Source organism: Bos indicus, chromosome 18, assembly GCF_029378745.1.
Source record: "Bos indicus isolate NIAB-ARS_2022 breed Sahiwal x Tharparkar chromosome 18, NIAB-ARS_B.indTharparkar_mat_pri_1.0, whole genome shotgun sequence".
Classification (NCBI taxonomy): domain Eukaryota; kingdom Metazoa; phylum Chordata; class Mammalia; order Artiodactyla; family Bovidae; genus Bos; species Bos indicus.
The window spans coordinates 24,566,772-24,584,152 of record NC_091777.1 but is presented as its reverse complement, the minus strand read 5'-3'; the positions used below and the strand labels follow the sequence as shown (position 1 = coordinate 24,584,152).

Here is a 17,381-nt window from a genome sequence, read left to right as displayed (position 1 = left end):
CTCATTGGAGCTGTGGATGGTCCTGAGACATGGAGCGATGCAGCGGCCCCCTCAGCACCTCCCAGGGCCCAGCCCGCTCCACTCTGCACGTCCAGAGATCAAGCCAGAATGGCCAGAGCACCTTCCTGCCGATGGTGCCCACTGCCTTCATCCTTCTCTCACTGAGGAGGATGACTATTCCAGCGCAAGACAAAGACATTGACTTGGTCTCCAAAAGAACGTTTATTTCCAAATTGAGGCCACAGAAACAGAAACTCCCCCTCCCTGACCTCTGCCGCTCCCATCGGATAATTCCTCAGCCTCCACAATAAGACGCCTCTTTGGCACATAAACACTTCTAGAGAAACCTCCATCTGGGGACCCAGTCGAGCCTCCTGTTTACAGCTCAACATGTTTTAAGTGTGGTGCCTTCTTTGCCACCTCCCTGGAAAGAAGCTCATTCCAGAAAGCCACTTCCTTGTCTTTCAGCTTCTCGGCTTCCCTAGTGTTGACGCCAATCTGAAGGTACCCTTCTTTATGATCATATACCGGCCAATGGGGAAGCCCCTCCCCATTGGGGTTCCTGAAACAAATCAATAGAAATTCACCAAAGCAACAGTGTGGTCCCAACAACCCTCTGAGATGGTCAGGGACCTCGTGGCTTCATTTCTGCCAAAGGCTCATATTCCACCAGAGACAGGAGGCTGACCATGTTTTGGGCAGCCAGTCCACCACAGGGAGCTCTCATGTCAGAGGTCACATGGCCGGGCTTTTGACCATCACATGTTGGAAGCTCCCCTACCCAACAGACACACCCTGTTCCTTCCCAACCCCGCTCCATGTCTGCCAGCAGCTCACCCATTCCGAGCAAAGTTGGCCCAGAATTTCATCACCATCTTGCTGAGATTGATCTCCTCTTCTGAGGCACCATCTGTGAGGAGGAGACAAAGCCATTGCTACTCAAAGTATGATTTGTGGGCAATAGCAGCCCTTGAGAACTTGCTAGAAATTCAGAAAAGGGGCCCTTACTCCAGACTTACTGAGTCAAAAACTGCATTTTAAGAAGATCTTGGGTTATTCAAGCACACTTTAAGCTTGACTGTCACCTACTGACACTGGACTCAGTGCAAACGGGTTCTGCTAGACTAACCCCATCTCCCAGGATGCTCTCCTTTGGGTCTTTTCTCAGCTTCCTTGATCCACACACGTTTTTACAGAATCTGAAAAATAACCAAGCTGCAAGATCCCCAAATAGTCATCCATCAAGAAGTGTGCAGAGGCACAGCCCTGGGGTGTGTCACACACAAGTTGTCTATAACTGCTGATGGTGAAGACATTAAAGACTTAAGGACACTTGTGAGTGGTATTCCTTAAAATATTATAATTTAAATTATATTTATTTTTAAAAGATATGAGCTTTAGATGGATGGTTGGATATACAGGCACACACACTTAGTCCTTGTTCAAGGTTAACAGCAGTTCTAACTTTACTCTCACTCACATTCTCATATGCTCTTATGAGTGTGGAGTGAGTGGTGGCCTTCTAGCCCTGAGCACGGCCCTGTGGGTGACCCTGCATTTAAGAAGATCTTGGGTTATTCAAGCACACTTTAAGCTTGACTTGCTGATGCCCAGGTTTGGATTCTTAGAGCGATCATGGGTGAAGGCCCAAGGATACTCATTCTCCATCACATGCATTAGAGCCAAAAAAAGGTTGGGAGTCTTTGTCCTTCAACGCTGTTTTGGTGAAAGTAAGACCTGGAGAGAAGGAGGAACTGTCCAAGGTCACCAAATCAAAACTTGAACCCCGATCTTCTAACTCCAAGCTATAGTCATCAAAGGGCCATCACCTTTCAGAAAGGGAGCCCCGAAGACAGAGAAGAGCTCATCCCCATGGTCCCCCATCACCGTCTTTGGTTTCAGCTCTGCGGAGAAGCTTGGGTGATAACAAAACTCATACATGTAGGTTGGGGCTCCAGCATCTGTAAGACATGGATTCATGCACAGTTCATTTCAGCGGACGCACACCCGCATGGTATCGAGGTCTCAAGAGGGCGTGAGCAGTCAGGAAATTGGTGGCACACCTGGTCCTGAGTGAACAACAACAATATTATTAGCAGCTGCCCACTGTGAGAACCAACTGTGTGCCGGACGCTCTGTGTCCCTGCAGGAAGCCCCTGGTTATTAGCACAGTAGAGAAAGAGGTTGGGAAAAATTCTATGACTTAAGGGTGTATTAGTGGTGGAGGTAGAACTAGATGGAGCCAGGTGTTTACTGAATGAATGAAGGAATGTTGAAACTCTGAGGAAAATGATTCAAAATGACTATCATTATAGAGGCCTTGAGTCAATACATGTGAACGCCTCTGCCTACCCATGCACTGACACCCCAGAACGTCTAGATACATACAGTTTATGCACACAGAAATACCACTACATTTCACGGATACGAGTGTGCTAAGGCGTTTCAGTCTTGTCTGAGTCTTTGCCACTCTATGGACTATAGCCCGCCAGGCTTCTCTGTCCATGGGATTCTCTAGGCAATAATACTGGAGTGGGTTGCCATGCCCTTCTCCAGGGGATCTTCCCAACCCAGGGATCACACCAGCATCTCTTATGTCTCTTGATTCTTTACCACTAGCGCCACCTGGGAAGTCCACATTTCTTTGAGAGCGGGTTTCTTTTCATTCCTGTGGAGAATACCTGCAGCACAACAGGTGCCTTCGATTCTGCCTACTTTTGAGCGTTTCCAGTGTTTTTTTCACCTACTAAGAGTGGAACAAATTCAAGGAAATTCAAGTTGCTAGCCTGAAAGTTCGGAGAAGGCAATGGCATCCCACTCCAGTACTCTTGCCTGGAAAATCCCATGGACGGAGGAGCCTGGTGGGCTGCTGTCTGTGGGGTTGCTAAGAGTAGGATACGACTGAGCGACTTCACTTTCACTTTTCACTTTCATGCACTGGAGAAGGAAATGGCAACCAACTACAGTGTTCTTGCTTGGAGAATCCCAGAGACGGGGGAGCCTGGTGGGCTGCCGTCTATGCGGTCACACAGAGTCGGACACAACTGAAGCGACTTAGCAGCAGCAGCAGCAGCCTGAAAGTGCAGATATTGAAACACAAACCTATGTAGAAGAGGACAATTTACTCCCTGTGTCCCAGGAAACCTCAATCCAGTATTTCCTTTTTGTCCATCCTCTCACGTGTCCTGCTTCCTGCGTGGCTCAGGGAATGTGCAGCAGTGGCAGAAGGGAGAAGGGGCTGAGGAAGGGGACAGTCCCTCTCTCCTCGCCTCCCCTCTCCCCTCTCTTCAGCCTTTCTTGTAGCCCCAAGAAGATGTTACTTTTTCTGCTGATGCTTCAGCAGAGATGCCCATCTTGTTCCTTCAGGGCTAACTCGTGGGCCCCCCACCTGGGGAGCTCTGTGCTTTGCACTGATCATTATGCCACAGCCAGTGACTGTAATGGGGAAGGGTCAGGCCCCAAGGCAGACTGGTGCAGAATATCATAACTTCTCCCTGCTTTTTGACATTATCACCTTTGGAAAATGCAGAAAAAGGGAAAATGAACAAAACGATCACTTGTAATCGTACTGCTCAGAGAAACCTTCTAATATTTTAGCACACGTATAAAAAATAAGGGTGTTATTGGATATGTAGTTTTGTAATTACTATAATAATTTCTTTATATTATTAAATATTTGTCCACTCTATGGTGTAACAATATACACCACCCTGACAGGAGGGTGTAGAATACTTTAGTTGCCGCCTTTTTCCACCCCATCATGTCACCCTTAGTTTAGCAAGAGGTGTTGTTTGGAACAAACAATCCTTCCATGGTTCCATAATCCACGTGCTAAACAGGTGCTTCAGGGTCAAGCAGAAATTGCTGTATCGACAGTGTTTACTCTTGCTTCTGCCACTCCGAAGTGTTAGAATCAGGGGACATCCCTGGTGTTCCAGTGGTTAGTACTCTGCACTTCAGCTGCAGGGGGCGCAGGTTCAATCCCTGCTCAGGGAACCAGGCTCTAGTATGCTGCATAGTGTGGGCAAAAAAGAGAAAGAAACTCAGAACCCAGCCACACAAGAAAGACCTAGTGTGAATGACAGAACTCAGTTATGATCATCTTCTTTCCCTTCCTCTTATTGTTTTTTTTTTTTTTACTGTTTCACCTTAAACTATTGAGATTTATTAAAAAAAAATTTCCCCAAATCACAACATAATCTTCACAGAAACGTAGGACAGAGATTTCAATAATAACACTTAGGAGCTCCAAGAGAAGAAGGAGGTGGGAGAAAGCTAGGAATAAAAAATATGTAAACTAAAACAAAGTGATGTTCTCCTTTTTTCGGTGAGGAAGGACTTATGTAAAATTGGCAGCATTATCTTTACTCTTTTCATCTGACTATCCCAAGTGAGATAATTAAGAAATTTGCACTCTCACACACTGGAAAGAAATTTCACAAAATGTATCAAGAACATTCAAATGCTCCAACAGCCCAGCTTAATAGTTTCACTTCTAAATCCAACGCCAAGAAAATGATTTGAGACTTGGCTAAAGAGATCTGCACGTGAGGCTGAGTGCGATGCTGTGTGGAGCCTCAACACAAGCAGCCTGGCTAAATACCCACTAGGACAGGGACACTAAAGGAAACTTAACCCTTCGTGCCATGAAATAATTGAGATTTTTCAGAAAACAGTACTGACAGTGAGGAAATGACAACAATACAGTGTTTCGTGAACAACATAATTAATTTTAAAATTATACATAAGATATGGAAAAATTAATCAAAGAAAATATGTCAAACCTTTATAGCTGATACTTTCGGTGAAGGAATTATGAGTGATACATAGTTGCGTCTGCATATGTTCCCTTATTTTCAAAAAATTCTACAATGGTAAGATTAATTCATGATCAGAAAACGCTTTTTTCTTTTAGAGTAACACGTTTTTTTAATCAAAAAGAGATTGAGAGAAATACAACAATGAAAACATAACATTGATAAACTCCAAGAAGTGCTGGCAATAAGACCCTGAATTCAAGTCGTGAAATGTCATGTACATATATGACTGAGTCTCTCTGCTGTCCATCTGAAATGATCACAGGATGGGTAACTGGGTACACTTCAAAATAAAATCAAAAGTGTAAAAAACAGAATAAAAAAACAGTCATGAGAAGTCAGATAAAAGAAAACTCAAGCCTAGCATGGCTGGGAGTGGCACAGATGCAGACAGCGATACTAATATCAGACACACAGCAAGAAGCAAGACCAAGTACATGAAAGATCTGACTCCAGGCAGCCCCTGGATGGTCATCAGGACCTTAGGAAGGAGGAAGTGGTAGCTAGCACCTCCAAATCAGTGAATGTTTGGGGACAGAATATGTCAGCTGTAGCAATATTTTATTTGTTTATAAAGTCTCCAAGTTTAAAACCCTCCTAGCACAGTTATGCAGAGAGGTCTGGACCAAAGCACCATCTCCTGGCTTGCGGACTAGGTGAGTGAGGGCTCCAGGAAAGGAAGGGTCCTGTGAGGAACTCAAAAGGTACCCAAAAGGATCACCTCTTCTCCAGGTGGGCTCATCCATCCCTGACCTCACACCCCACACAGACTTGGGGTCAATGTTGGAAGGTCCTGTGGTAGACACAGCACACACTGGGATAAATTTAAGTTGGCCGCAGACATTGACATTTACCAGATCACCTGCTCCTACTCTTCCGGTGCTCAGTCCTTTGCACTTTCTTGGTCCCAGACAACACTCCTTTTTTATGGCTGCAGCCCACAGCATGCGGGATATAAGTTCCCTGATCAAGGCTCGAACCCCTGCCCTCTGCCTTGGAAGCACAGTCTTAACCACAGATCATCAGTGAAGTCCCCCAGACAACACTCCTGATCCTATGCTTGGCCTCATGCTATCCCAGCTCCACTGGCTAACAAACTAGTTTGCAGCTAGCTCTGACCTTGGAAGGCTTCTAAGTCAAAACCTCCAATATGTGCCCTGTGGCCCCACAGACTACTGTAATTCAGGTGAGGGGCCCCTGGGCAGAGGCTATCGGTGCTTCCCCATGTTCTCTGCTTCCCGGCACACTGGCCTGAGTTCTACCTCCCATATCTGCAGCTCTTTCTGAGGTCTTTGGTAGCCAGAGACCACTCTGCCCACGTGTGCAGAAGGTCAAAGCACCAGGGAATTAACTGCCCCTGGGAATAGCCTTCAACCGATGACTCATGGAATTTGGAGCATAAATAGCCCAGCTCTCTTGCCACTGACTGGGGAGAATCCCGAGCCACGTCTTCTGCTGGTTTCCCAGAGCCCCAGGTGTCCATGCTGGATACTCGCTTGACAGCACAGTGTAGACTGACTTCCTTGTCCATCCGTGTCACTTCTCCACTCCTCTACCAGTGTTATCTGGGATCACCCCCAAATACACTACCTGCATTTAGATCCTTCCTCAGAGTCTGCTTCTGGTGGAAACCAAAATAGGACAATGCCCCGGATGCAATCAGTTTTGGATGGATGACCCTCAGCAGGTTCCACCTGTGTGCTTGTGCCACGGTCCGGGCAGGAGTCAGTGATGGTGGCTGGGTGGGGACCTCCTCCTGTTCAGTGTGCGGGACTCACCTCTGTGGCGACGGGCCATGTTCACAGACGGGACACCAAACATCACATCTGCTATCAAGTCCAGGAACAGGCCTTTCTTTTTGACAGGGTCGTCTGTCCCTCCTAAATACTTGTCAGTGGCCACTGGAGCCAGTTCCTCAGGAATGCTCTGAAATAGATTGAGTGAAAGTAACCACTGTTAAAATTAAATACATAATGGAGGCCAGACTTACCAATTATCTGTGCAGACAAAACCATTTATGCCATGGAAACAAAACTGTAGATTTTCATGCACACGAGCAAAATCTAATTTAGGTTATTTTTTTGTAAAACCCTCTGACAGTCACAAAATAAACTTAAGTCATCTCCCTAAAATGGCATGAGATAACCACTTTTAATCAGTCCTTTGCTATCTGAAAAACTCTATTGCAATAAGCAATCACTGAAAAGGTGAACAACTTCCTCATTTTCACTTTAGAAGCCATGCTGTAACTTCACACCCCTGAGTTCCTGTGATTCCTGGCCTCTTACCAGGATGGGGTAGGAGTACCACACGAGTGATGTGGCCGTCTTCTGGTCCAGCTTGTCTTCAGAGAGTGGATATCTCATGAACTATTAAAACAAAGGTTAAGCAATTGTGAAATCATAGGTAATGGCAGGAAAAATCAAAGTGACCAAGAGAGCATCTAATGCAGGCTGAAGGTTACTTTGTCATGTCTTGATGGGCTTGGGTCTTTGATGAGTTGGGTAAAATCAATGAATCAAATGAACTTTCATATCCAGAGATCAAGGAGTGCAAAGAGAATAATGTAATTGTTAACAGAAGCTGTCCCAGTCTTTGTGTGTGTGTTCACACACACACAAGCAGATACACGTGTGCATGCTCAGTCTCTAAGTCGTGTCTGACTCTTTGTGACCCCATGGACATTCCAGTCTCTTCTGTCCATGAGATTTTCCAGAATACTGGAGTGGGTTGCCATTTCCTATTCCAGGGGAATCTTTCTGACCCAGGGATCAAACCCACATCTCATCTGGCAGACAGATTCTTTATTACTGAGCCACCAGCGAAGCATATACATACATACATATGTACACACACACACACGCAGACATATATATATAAAGACACATACACACAGAGTTAGGCTTAGAGTCCCACAGTGGTCATCAAGACAGAAAGGGAAGGTTTCAGCCAGCCTAGTGTTGAAGTGGAAGGCTCTGGGGCAGAGGACAAAGCCCCACAAATACCCTGCCATGTCAGATAACTAAGAAAGCCCCAAATACTGCCATTATGATTTTGGTCCTTCCGTAAAACTTCTGAAAATGTGCTGAAGAACCACAAAACTCTGCACATAACGACTCCATCAAAACTCTGTCCTAAGAGACTTGACCAAACTCCAGGACAGCTGCAGGAAGCTTAAGGCCATGTCCCCAGGATGGCCGCAGGCCCCCTTAAAGAGCTCTGGGCTGCCAGGAGATTTTACTGTTTGTTCCAGCCAACACCATGAAACCCATCTTAGAGCAGTTACTTTAGAAACCTTGTAATTTTTGCCCCTTTAGATGTAACTCTTCCACCCCAAGCTGTTTCATCAAGGATCTGAGAGCCATCTCTATGAAAAACAAACATGCAGGGGATAATTCTTGCTCTGTCCTCCAGTGCTTGTGAGATGATAAAGCCTAACTTCACTGGGGGCCTTGATTCTACTTACACCACTGCCTCCTGTCATAAAGACAGAAGTTTGTTTCTTCTCCAGATAAATGCCAGCTAACAAATCCAGGAGGTCCAGTCACATGGACAATCCACCCCACCCCACCCCACTCCCACCCACTCCTTTAATAAGCTCCAGGCTTTCATTTCAGGGATTGGATTCAGTTCACGATGGATCTTTTCCCTAGAGCAGGGGTGTAACTGAATCAAATCTGTTACCATGTCACCTAGTGTCCGGCTTTGTTTATCTTTGGCAGAAGGGAAAGCCCTTCCTAACTTTTGAAGTCAATTTTAACCCAGGAGGAAGGAGGCTCCTCTGACTCTTTCCGTGAGATGAGTGAGAGCATGGGTGACCAGGGGTGATTAGTGGGGAAAGCATGAAAACAGCAAGCCCGAGGTGAGAGGCTGCAGGTCCCAGACCTCACTCTCCAGAACTCCCGAGCCCCTGGCCCCGTCCAGGCCTTGGGTTTCATCTGCCCACTGACGATTTCCACCAGCCCTCCCGGAACCAGCATTTCAGGATCCATGGATGGGAGGACAATCACAGAGTGTGTGGGGACGTGGGTCCCCAGGGCTACATCTCCCAGATGACAGTGTGGACCATTGGAGATGGTTTCCATGGAAATGTCAACTTTTGTATGACAGGGACAGCTGGCCTGGTCCCAGAGAGGGGTCTGCAGAAAGAAGGGTCCTGTGACCAGAGATATGAGGGGTGATGAGGCCACAGATGGGAGGGGTGATATGATGGGCAGGGGAGACAAGTCTATGAGGCCTGCGCTTTCTCACCAAAGGCAGAATCCAGCCAAACTCTTGCTTGTTGATTCCGACAATGTAGGGAACGGTGTTGAAGTTCTTTTCAGCCAGCATCTCTTCTGGCATCTTCGGCAGCAGCACTCCGTCAACCACGGTGGGCAGGAAAGGATAGGTCTGGGGAAGAGGGCAGAGTATTGTCTGTGCTTCCCCTTCCAGGTCACACCCGCATCCCCGTTTCCACCTGCCGGAGCTCACAACCAGCACATGGTTGTGGCCGGTGGCCACACGCTCAGAGCTAAGTTTGTGGACCCCAGAGGGCAGAACTCTGACCAGGAGACAGCAATAGTCAGGTGATGGGGGCAAATCTTCACTCAAATTGCTATAAAAGTATGTAATAAATGGGTATTTAATTTGAAAAGCATAATTAATATATCCCTATGCAACTCTCCATCTATAGTCAGTTCTTGCAAGCACCTCTTTAGGAAATCACCCTCACCAGGAAGCCCCCCATTTTGGGGTCACTTTAGAAAAGCTATAGCATAACTAACCTTTGAACCAGGCCCCCTGATGCTCTACTCATCTTCAGCCCAAGCACACCTGTCAGATCTTTTAATCACCCAATGCCCTGCCCAGCTTGTTGGTTCTCCCCATAGATCAAAGAAGCAGAAATAAAGAATAAGAAATTCACAGATGATAGGACCTCTTCCCTAGCTGACACATTTGGAATCTCCCCAATATAAGAGCAAGGTAACATCTAGAGGAAGACCAGGAGGCGTCTACAAGCTGCACACACGCCTGCAGGCGAACAGGGCCGGCGACCACTCTGGACCCCTCATCTCAGGGATGAACTGAGGTGACTTCTCGGTTGCTCCTTAAAAGGTTTCATGGCCAAACAGAAACTTGGTGGTTTTTGGGAGGACACTGAGCCCACCGTCTCCCCAGATTGTGAGCATTCTGATTAAAGGTCGTGATTGGCCAGCAGCAGGAACCCCTCTTGACTTGGTAATATTCTCATTATTCGTGATATTTAAGTTCTATAAAGTCACCATGACTCTGATATAGCGAATGCTGAGCTGCTGTGCTGGTGAAATAAGGAATCAGGTTCCTGAGAGCCTCTGGTAACATTTTTTCAACCTTGTTCTGTAAATGTTTCTGTTTAAAGATACCTTATGTAATATATTTATTTCTTATAGATAGTTATATATAATATTTATTGATAATGAAACACCAGTCAACAAGGGCTCAATGTTTTTCGGCTCAGGGAGGCTGCTGTTGGAGTTTCCTGTGAGACTGGGAGGAGGGTGGTGTCCTGAGGACTGAGACTCATGGCTCCTTTCCCCACAGATCTGGAAACAGTGCAACTTGCACAGCCAGTCAACCCTGCAGCCCCCAGGAGATGATCCGGGCTCCTCTTGAAGGCTTCTGAAGAGCCCCTTACCCAGTCATCTCTAGTCCCCGCAGTGGAGGTTTCTCATCCACCTTCTCCCAACAGGGCGTTTTAAGGAATGTACACAAGACTAGGGGCTGGCTGGGGACAGGGACTAGAGTTGACGACAGAGAGCACTGGCCTGGGGGCCGGGGCACAGGTTCTGGTCCCATTATATGGTCATCCTAGCTGTGAGACCCAGGAGGTCACAGCCCCTCTCTCGGTGTCAGCACTATAAACAGTAGGATTTACTAAGATTCCACATGAAGAATTCTTTCATTCTTTTCTAATCATTAACTGAAGCTTAAGGTGATAAGACTTAAAATGTGTAATCAAGAAACCAAAAGTCCTTACCTCTGTAGGGTCTCCATATAAAACAAGAGTGAAAAAATTCTGTGAAGACAAAGACAGAAGTTGTGGTGAGGAGGCTTCCTGGGAGGAAAGCTGACTTATGTGAGCTGTGCTGAAAGTATCAAGTGCTCCCTCCTGGCGCCTCCGTGGCTGGGCTGAAAGGAAGCGGGCAGGACACCCTCCCCCGGGCACCAGCAGAGGGAGCAGGTGTGGGATGGGGGAGGGGAGCTCTGCAGAGGACTGTTGGTGCCTGCCTTGCCCTCCACCCATTTTCTCTTCTTGTTCCTCCAGGCAACAACACCCCGATTTTCCTTTGGGGGAACCCCCTGTTCCCCACTCTCACTCCATGATTGCAGATATCTCTGTGTGCCCTCAGATGCACCAAAATCCCTGAATACAGGGACTACTTCAGGGGTGGACATGTGCCCATGTCATTTGAATAGAGTTCATCCAAATTTTTGCTGCAATTGTTGGGAAATAGGGTTTCTAAGGAGATAATATGTAAGACTAGAGTACTGTTGCTGTCTTTAACCTCCCCAGGGGACAAATCTGAGAATGATGCCAACACCGAAAGGTAAAAGCTGAGGGATAGAGACAGTTTCTTAATAATAGCATATGTGTATCTGGATCCAGCCATGCCTGAAGCCATGGACTCCTAGACTTGTCAGTGAGTTACCTAAGATTCTGTTACTACATATTCCTTTCTCAAGGCACTTTGAGATGAGTTTTCTTATCTTGCTTTAGAAAATCCTGACTCATACAAGCTGACTGAAATTCAGCCCAGCCCACACTTCTCTTTGTTATGAGACTGTGCTAGTTCTATTGTGATGCTGAAGCTAACAAGCCTGACCCTGTAAGGGGAAATCCCTTTAAGGATCCCTCCATTATGTGTTGTAGGGCCACAATCCAGGGCTGTGTGCGTGTGTGTGTGTGTGTGTGTGTGTGTGTGTGTGTAATGGGGAGAGAAGATAATCCTAGAAACACTTGCACATGATCTCAGAAGAATAACATGGACTCTTAGGTTCTCTGGGTTTTCCCAACGTCACCAAATCTCCCCCTAAATAAGGTGGATCTCTTGTGCCACATGGAGTTTTAGAAAGAAATTTATACCAGAAAACAGTTGTGTATTTATCTTTGAGCACAGTGGTCACCTTATTTGAGCCTGAGAAACCAAGATTCAAGGCTACTTTGGACTTAAACCATGGAAATAGAGCAGAGTCCAGTGCTGGAGTCTAGACCCTGGGAGTCCAGGAGTAGTAGTCTCAGGATTCCAGGGTCCAGACAGAGAGAGTCCAGGTGTTCCGGCTACTCCAACAGTTCCCATTGGCTCTAAATGTGGTGTTCTCTGGGTATCTGTCATGTTGTAACCTCCTGTGATGACCCACCATCATAGCCATCAATCCCGAATGTCACCTTCTCTGTGAAGCAGCCCTGCGTGTTATAATGAATGCTCCCCTCTCTGTACTCCCACACACCTAATCCACTAAGTCTATGTGTGTCTTTCTCCTTGAATAGTTCCTTGTAAACAGGGACTATAGCCAACTATGTCTGCATCACCCAATCTGTTACCTCCACCCACACACCTACCAGAGGTGGATGGATGGATGGATGGGTGGGTGGATAAATGGATGCATGGATTGATGAAACTGATCACTATGTGGAGTATGGATGAACTGGGGGGTTACTGGGCAGAGGGACTATACCCAGCAGATTAGCTGATGGATGGTTCACTGATTTTACAGAGACGGGTGACAAAATAGATATATAGATGATTGGTAACAGATGAATGAATGTTATAGATGAATTGATATTGGACTGATGAAAAGATACTGATGAACTCTAATTCATCGACAGATGGACAGATATATAATAAGATGATGACCGAACTGATGAATGGATGAACAGGTGGATGGATGAATGGGTAGATGAACAGTTATGACGGAACGATGACTGAGGCAGACATGCAGAAAACCTAGAAAACTGGGCTACCACTGGGTCATAACTGAGGTGGTCTTGAGATAAGGTGTGGCAAGCTTTCTGAAATTATTTGTTCTACATAACCCCATCCCTAAAATTCAAGGTGATAACTATCTCTGAGCATATGTAATGTTTAATTTCTCAAAAATATATCAGAAAGCAAGATTGGAAAAGGTAAGTTTTGATAAATATGAGGGGTCATTGTTCAGTTGTTCATTCTGTTATTCACTGTCTTTGGTAACATCTGAGATACTCAAAAAAAAAAAAAAAAGAAAGAAAGAAGGAACATTCGCATTGAGATCCAGAGGCTGACACTGCTCTCTCCTGGGAGCTGAGAAACTGTCCCAGGTAGTTTTACCAGGGCAAGAGGACTGAAGCTAAAATGATGAAGCCTGGGACCATGTTCCCAGGGTGGGCGGCTTCTTTTTCCAGGAGAGTGGATGAACTTACCATCTTTTGTGTTACCTCCAAGAGCTCATCCTCTGTCTTGTGGCGCAGGCAGTGAACAAGGACAGCTGAGGTGATGGTTTTGCAGCCAGCAAAGGCAGCAATTTGCTGTAGAGATCACAGATGACAGCAGAATTCAAGAGCCATGCCTCTTCCCTCCATCAATACCGAAGTGTTCTGTCCCAACCTCCCTTTCTATAGGCAGTCCGTGGTAGCAGTAAACACCCTAGACCAGTAGGTCCTGGGTCCAAGGCATGCCGGTTATACTCCTCAGCCTCTGCTGTTTTATCTCTGTTAAACAAGGTGGGCATAGTGATCTCAAAGCTGAACATCTAAATAGAGGCAGCACGGAGGGGCTGCTTAAGAGCATGGAATCCAGAGTCCCACTTTCTAATCTCAAATCTTGACTCATCCAATTAATAGCCATTTGACCTCAGGCCAGTCAGTTGCAAATTGCAGCCAGAGGGGAAGATGCAGAAGAGAAGTCAGGCGCCACAATGATGGGGCCCTGGAGAGTGTGCACGGGCTGCCCAGAGCCTGGTCCAGTGTCTGACATACATCAGAGCTCAGTCTGTATTTGGTGGAAAAATAAAAAAGGCACAGGAAGAAGTAGAGGAGAGAGAAACAGCGAGAGTGCAAAATAAGAGTGTCAGGTTCTCCATTTTTTGATTTCTTGTCTTGTTTGATAGCAAAATCCAGTCCCATCTCCGAGACCTTTCTTTCCTTTAAATGAGCTCCCCCTTTTGGACCTAAGCCTGATTAATGGGCATCTGCTGTTAATATCCTAAAATTCTGAAAACATTCTCAAAAATTCTAAAAATTCATGGGGCCCCTTCTCTCCCTTTTCTATTTACCGGTCCCTTCAGTCAGTGCCGCCCCCAGCGCTCTCCAAATCAGCTCTCGCAGCCTGATCAAAACGCTCTGTGTCACTCACTCCAAGGCACACTCCTCAGCAGAGCCTCTGTGTTGCTCACCCTTCCTAGTCTTCCTAACACTCACCAAATAAAGCCATAGTTCTCACCAGCTCCTATGTGCTATGGCCCTGCCATGGTCCCATGCACAGCTCTCTCCAGGTTTCCTCTGAAATTTCTGCTCTGCCCACATCAGCCTTCTTCAGTCTCTCAAGACTTTTGCTCCTGCCACGGGACATTTGCGCAGACTGTTCCTGTTTCCTGGATATTCCTTGCTTGCCAAGTAATTTACTGCTTACCCTTCTCATCTCAACTCGTTGATCATTTCTTTTTTTTCAGGAAGCCTTTCCTGATAACCTTCCCTGTACCGTGGATGAAGTGCTCCTTTTGGGTTCTGTTATGACCTCGGATACCTTCCTTTATTGCTCTAGGTACAATTGACATTTTATAACTGGTAAAATTATGTAATCATCAATCTCCCTCCTTCTTGAGAATAGAATCTAGGTATTAGGTTATCCCCAAACTATCTGCTGCATGAATCAATGAAGCCATGAAGACTTCTCAGGCACCCGCCTCGTCACAAAGTCCCTAGGGAGAAGCCACTCCAAGCCACCATAGTGTAAGCGAGTTCACTTGATCTTAGACCTGGAGTGAGATAATACACGATGGCACACATTTGGGGCAGCACCCACCAGGCACACTTTGGGACGTGTGTTCAGTGGAAAGCGCACGGGGCTGGCAGACCAGAGTCATGAGCCTGAGTCCAGCCCTGCCCTCCTCACTCACTGACCTTGGCTAGGCTCTTGTACTTCAGCTCTCTGCCCCAGTTTGCTCAGTGGTAGAACTGGGAGGTGGGCTGAGGTGTGTCCTTGCCCTCCTGTTCAGCCATTTCTCACATCTATGCTTTTCTGAGGATGTCAGCCAGACTGAACTCTAAAAAAGGGCCCTGACAACTCCAGGAGGGCAGTGCGTGGTGTGTGGGCAGTCCAGCGTGAGACCTACCTCAGCTGCAACCTTCGAGTCCCTCTTGACCAGGGCGGAAGTGAGGGCCACGCCGCTCTCAGAGATGGCCCGGTGGAAGAGATTCCTGGCCAGGGGGGATAACACCTGCAGGACCGTGTTGAGAAGGGAGTTTATGCTCACGGGAGGAAGGGGGTTTGTTCATGAAGAGCCACACCCATCCTCACCCCTGTCCTGGACTGCTCCCTTGGAGGCCTGGGCCTGGTTCTGTGAGAAAACCTCAGCTGGAGGGAGGCAGGAGCAGAGTGAGGGACAGAACAGGCGGTGAGTGGCGCCCACTAACTGTAACAATCAACAGTATCTGAGGGCAGCTTAGCAACTCCTAGCAACACTTTAGTGGCACAGTTCTCGTGGCAACTATACTCAAGTAAGAATTAATTAAAAAAATAAAGGTGAATAAAAAATTTTAAATGGCTGGGGAAATATAAAATAAATAAAGAAAATAAAGGCACAGTTCTGACTTCCCGTTTCCATTACTCAGAATTTATCCTAAGGAAAATAAGCATGGAGGTACACAACAATTTTTAATAATGCTCATGTTGTTTATAATAGTAAAAATTGGAAACAATCCAAGGTTTCAATATTATGAGACTGGATAAACAACATATTTTTCATTCTTACGATGAAATAACTTGACTATACATACAAAAAATGAAAGACTGTTTAATACTCAGAGAAATATTTATGTCATTTCATGATGCTAGGGAAAGTTTGTCTTTAAAAATTTCTAACTAGGGCCTCCCGTGTGGTCCAATGGTTAAGAATCCACCTTCTAATGCAGGAGATATGGGTGCAATCCCTAGTCTGGGGAGATCCCACATGCCATGGAGCATCTAAGCCCATATGCCACAGCTACTGAAGCCCCTGCACCTAGAACTGAGCTCCGCAACAAGGCATGGTGCTGAGACGCCCCCACACTCAAACAAAGAGTGTGCAGCAATGAAGACCCAGCATAGCCAAATATTTCAAAAAGGAATTATAAAAATTCTGGTTATATTCATAGATGGATAGACAGATAAACAGGGTGAATTATGGAGAAGAACTAGAAAAATACAGCTCAACATGAGTATCCAAGGATAATGGAATTGCAAATGATTTTTTTTCTTTGAGATTTTCTGTACTTTTCGTTTTTTCCACTTCATGAAGCATAAAAACATTTTCCTCTGAGTGTTCAACTGTGAAATCAATATAAGTTTTTAAAATGCAGTAATAGGGACTTTCCTGGTGATCCAATGGTTAAGATTCCAAGCTCCCAATGCAGGGGGCTCAAGTTTGATCCCTGATTGGACAACTAAGATCCCACATGAAAAGCGGCCAAAAAAAAAAAAAAAAGAGGCACTAATAGCGCTAACCCTCTGCTCAAATGTGAGGTAGTTGGAGTGTTTCCCACAGCTCCCAGCACCTTCTAATCTGGCTTTCCAGCTTTGCTTCCCTTGGTGTCTCCCTCATTCCCATTCCCCACACCGCACTCCCAGGTCCTGTCTGTGTCCCCTTGTCGCCTGTCCCATCCCCCATCCCTCCTCTTCTTCTCCTTCTCCCCAGCCCAGCTCCATCCCTCAGCCCCAGAGACTGCTGCCCTCCCTCCTGGGCATGGACAAGCCCCCAGAGCCCTCAGAGGGGGCCCCCAACCTGTTCCTAGTGCTCGTGTCTCTCTGAACTGTAGGCCTGGCTTCAAGTCAGACAAGGACACCCAGACCAACCTCATGGTCAGCTCCTCTGATTAATCATTTACACCCACCCCTAATCTCAAGAGAAGTGAGGCGAGTCCTAACGTTAAAATGATTAAGAAGGAGAGGATGAGCTCAACCGACACAGGACAGCAAGAGAGTGTCTGTCACAGCTGTGGCTGCAGCTACGGCCCTGGAGGCTGAGCTGAGCCCTGAGCTTCCTGGAGGCCAAGGGGAGTCTGGCCATTAACTCTCCACCATCTGATGCTGCACAGAGTCAGGTCAGCCTTGAATCCAGGTCTTGGAAGCAAAGGTCCCAGGACTAGATGGGATGATCTGCAAGGGGTCCTATCAGCAGCCACATCAGGGCTAGGAAGACTTACAAGAATGGAGACACTTTCCGCTCCTGCTGACTCTCCAAAGATGGTCACAGAGCCTGGATCCCCTCCAAAGTTGGCAATGTTCTCCTGGACCCAGTGCAGCGCGGCCACCTGGTCCAAGTGGCCCCAGTTCCCCCGGCTGTGCTCGTCCCCTGTGCTGTGAGTAA

At 46.7% G+C, this 17,381-nt stretch overlaps 1 protein-coding gene across 2 annotated transcripts in view; it reads right to left on the bottom strand.

Annotated features, from left to right (window-relative positions):
* Positions 1-203: 203 nt before the first annotated feature.
* The window catches only part of LOC109572788 (liver carboxylesterase-like), a 32,283-nt gene continuing 15,105 nt past the window's right edge, over positions 204-17,381 (bottom strand). For both annotated transcript variants that reach the window (XM_019979886.2, XM_019979883.2), the window contains exons 5-14: positions 17,218-17,371; positions 15,150-15,254; positions 13,240-13,344; positions 10,816-10,854; positions 9,069-9,209; positions 7,106-7,186; positions 6,596-6,743; positions 1,830-1,961; positions 838-910; positions 204-562 (exon numbers count right to left, since the gene is read on the bottom strand). In XM_019979886.2, the coding sequence (XP_019835445.2) occupies positions 379-562; positions 838-910; positions 1,830-1,961; positions 6,596-6,743; positions 7,106-7,186; positions 9,069-9,209; positions 10,816-10,854; positions 13,240-13,344; positions 15,150-15,254; positions 17,218-17,371 (1,162 nt within the window). In that variant the 3' untranslated portion in view covers positions 204-378. The remainder of the gene's footprint in view (positions 563-837; positions 911-1,829; positions 1,962-6,595; positions 6,744-7,105; positions 7,187-9,068; positions 9,210-10,815; positions 10,855-13,239; positions 13,345-15,149; positions 15,255-17,217; positions 17,372-17,381) is intronic.